The 2,933-nt window shown below is 47.4% G+C and overlaps 1 protein-coding gene across 1 annotated transcript; it reads right to left on the bottom strand.

Moving 5' to 3' along the window:
- Window positions 1-280: 280 nt before the first annotated feature.
- On the bottom strand, window positions 281-700 carry LOC131687669 (uncharacterized). The gene has a single exon (XM_058971767.1). The coding sequence runs from the start codon at window positions 698-700 to the stop codon at window positions 281-283; it is 420 nt and encodes a 139-aa protein (XP_058827750.1).
- Window positions 701-2,933: the final 2,233 nt, after the last annotated feature.

The following is a 2,933-nucleotide window of genomic DNA, read 5'->3' as shown; positions in this document are numbered from 1 at the left end:
TTGCGGACGCAACATACTCCCCCCGTAGGTTCCAACATAACTAGTTGGATCGGTTTTCTTCGATCGGTAATAGGGACACCTTCGTTATAGGGCGACGGTATGTTGATCCTTGACTGAAAATGTCTACCACTCGTACCAGATCATCTGGTCCGGGATGTACTGCTGTTATTCTGCCGAGCAGCCACTGAAGTGGACTTCGATTCTTCTCCTGGATGAGCACAATCATTCCGGGTTTTATGTTTGCCATCCTCATTTGGTTTTCCTTCCTAGGCTGCAAGCTTCACAGATAATCTCGAGACCATGTTCTCCAAAAATGTTCACGCATCAATTGAATGTGTTGCCAACGTTTTAGTCGACCGATCTTCTCGCCGACGTACGCAGGCTCGGGAATCGCCGTCAGTGGACGGCCGATCAGAAAATGTCCTGGAGTTAGGACTTCGGATTCCGTTGCGTCGGTAGAGATGGCGAACCACGGACGGGAATTGAGTATCGCTTCGATTTGGCATAACAATGTAGCCGTTTCCTCGAATGTTAAGGTGGTAGCACCAATCACTCGCTTCAGATGACTCTTCGTGCTTTTCACGGCAGCCTCCCAGAGGTCACCAAACTCCGGTGCGTCTGGCGAGATGAAATGCCATTCCATTTCGTTGGACTGAAAAAACTGGTCGATGCGGGTTACTTTCTGCTCGGAACGAAACATCTTGTATAGTCGATGGAGCTCGTGCTTATCCCCATGGAAATTGGTTATCGGAATGTAATTCCGATACCATTCCTCGGCGGTTGACTAAACGTTGAAGTGCGGCAATAAATGCGTCGGTAGTCAAATCCGACACCAATGTACGACTTCACAATCTTCGGACGGTAGGATCCCTGCTTCACCATTATGGGACCAGCGTAATCGACGCCAGTGATGCTGAACGGAGAGGATGGCGTAACTCGTTGTTTCGGCAAGTCACCCATCAATTGGGAAATATCGGATGGTTTTACTCGAAAACATTTGACGCATGATCTGATTACTCCTCGTACGGTCGAACGTGCCTTACCCGACAAAATATCATCGACGTAGCAATCCTTTTTTATGATGTTCACAGCAAGTTGAAACTCTTCGCCTTCGTCGTTAGTTAGTTGCACCAAGCATCGGGTTGCTTGGAACGGAGCTGATACAGTTCCATAAGTCACCGTGGTCAACTCTAGAATCTTCAGATGTTCAGTCGGATTATCTCTCCAGAAGACTCTCTGGAAACGGATGTCCTTAGGATGCATGCGAATCTGTCGGTACATTTTGGAGATGTCGGATGAGAAAATATAGTGATGCACTCGAAATCTTAATGCGATGTCAAACAGCTCATTCTGCACAACTGATCCCACAACCAGTACATCGTTAAGGGCTAAATTCGTTTCGGATAATTTCGCGCTGGCATCAAATACCACTCAGCATTTGGTGGTTGAGCTACTTGGACGAAGCACTGCGTGATGCGGCACGTAATAGGTTTTTTGACTGGGCTCGTCATCTCCCTCGTTCACTTCCTTTGCAGTGACCGAGTGTTTGGTATTCCCGAATGAAAGCGACGTATTGAATTTTCAAATCGGGGTTTCGGTTCAGTCGGTTCTCTAGCATGTAAAATCGTTTTAGAGCTAAAGAACGACAACTGTCTAGCTCGTCGAGGTATTCTTTTAGCGGGAGTCGAACTACAAATCGGCCGGTCGAATCTCGACAGTACGTAGATGAAAAATGCTTCTCACATTGTTGTTCTTTGGATGTACTGGGCGCAGCGTTTGGAACTTCTTCAAGCTCCCAGAATCTATGCATCGAATCTTCGATAGATCGAAACGATACTACTTGCGCATATTGCACAGGTTCGAGCTGCTGGTCTAGTTGGATAGTCCCTGTGACTCACGCAGCTCCGGGAGACTTTCGATTAGAGTGAGGACCTGGCTTCATTAGCTTGAAGAAAAGTTCTGCTCCGATCAGCATATCAATGCTATCGGCACGGAAGAAGGTTGGATCGGATAGCTGAGTACCTCGAGGAATGTTCCAACCTGTGACGTCGATGTTCTTCGATGGAATCGTACCGGTGATTCTCGGAATTATCAAGCATTCCAGTTTAGCTCGGAAGTCGCTGCAACGGGAAATCAGGCTCACCTCGATCTTGTCACGTGCGGTTGTCCTTAAATTGTTTATGCCAGTGATTGGAACGCTAGCCCTCTGCTTCTGAATCCCTAGAGATGTGGCCATCTTTTCGCTGATGAAGTTCACCTGAGAACCACTATCCAACAGAACGCGGCAATGATGTGTTTGGTCGTTTCTGTCCTTCACCAAGATGACTGCGGTTTGCAAAAATACCCCTCTCGACTGTTGGATGTGGTGGCGCGAACACGTAGTTGACACTGATTGATCCTTCGGTTGAATTGGGGATGGAGTCACCCTTTGACCAGATGATTTGAGTTCTTCCTTCTCTATTGTCGGAGCTGTTTCCATTCGGGAGTCGTGTGTCGATGTGGCCTCATCTTCGTGCAATTGAGTGTGGTGCCGCTTCTGGCATTTACGACAGCTTTTGGATCACGTACAGCTGTTCGAACGATGACCCTTTCTGAAGCAGTTCAAACAAACACCAGCTGCTCTCACTCTTTCCTTCCTTTCGCTGCTGGAAAAAGTGCTTAACTTGTCGCACTGATAGTTCAGGCGTGGACCATCACAAAAATCGCATTTTTCATTCTGTTGATTTGACGTAGCAGTATGTGCTCGTTGGCTAATGTGCTTCGGTTGCGAAGAATGTGATTTCTGGGCGGAAATCATCTTTGAACTCGTGCCGGAACTAGCAGCTTCGCATCTCTCCAAAACTTGGCAATGCGACTTCAGAAACTCCATTATTTGCTGAAATTTCGGCAGCTCTCCAGGTTTAAGAGACTGCTCCCAATGTTTTATGGTTGAT

Source organism: Topomyia yanbarensis, chromosome 3 (assembly GCF_030247195.1).
Source record: "Topomyia yanbarensis strain Yona2022 chromosome 3, ASM3024719v1, whole genome shotgun sequence".
NCBI lineage: Eukaryota > Metazoa > Arthropoda > Insecta > Diptera > Culicidae > Topomyia > Topomyia yanbarensis.
This window is presented reverse-complemented; position numbering and strand designations above follow the sequence as displayed.

Coding starts and splice junctions, on each gene's coding strand:
- LOC131687669 (XM_058971767.1), bottom strand. CDS start 700: ATGTTTCGTTCCGAGCAGAAAGTAACCCGCATCGACCAGTTTTTTCAG.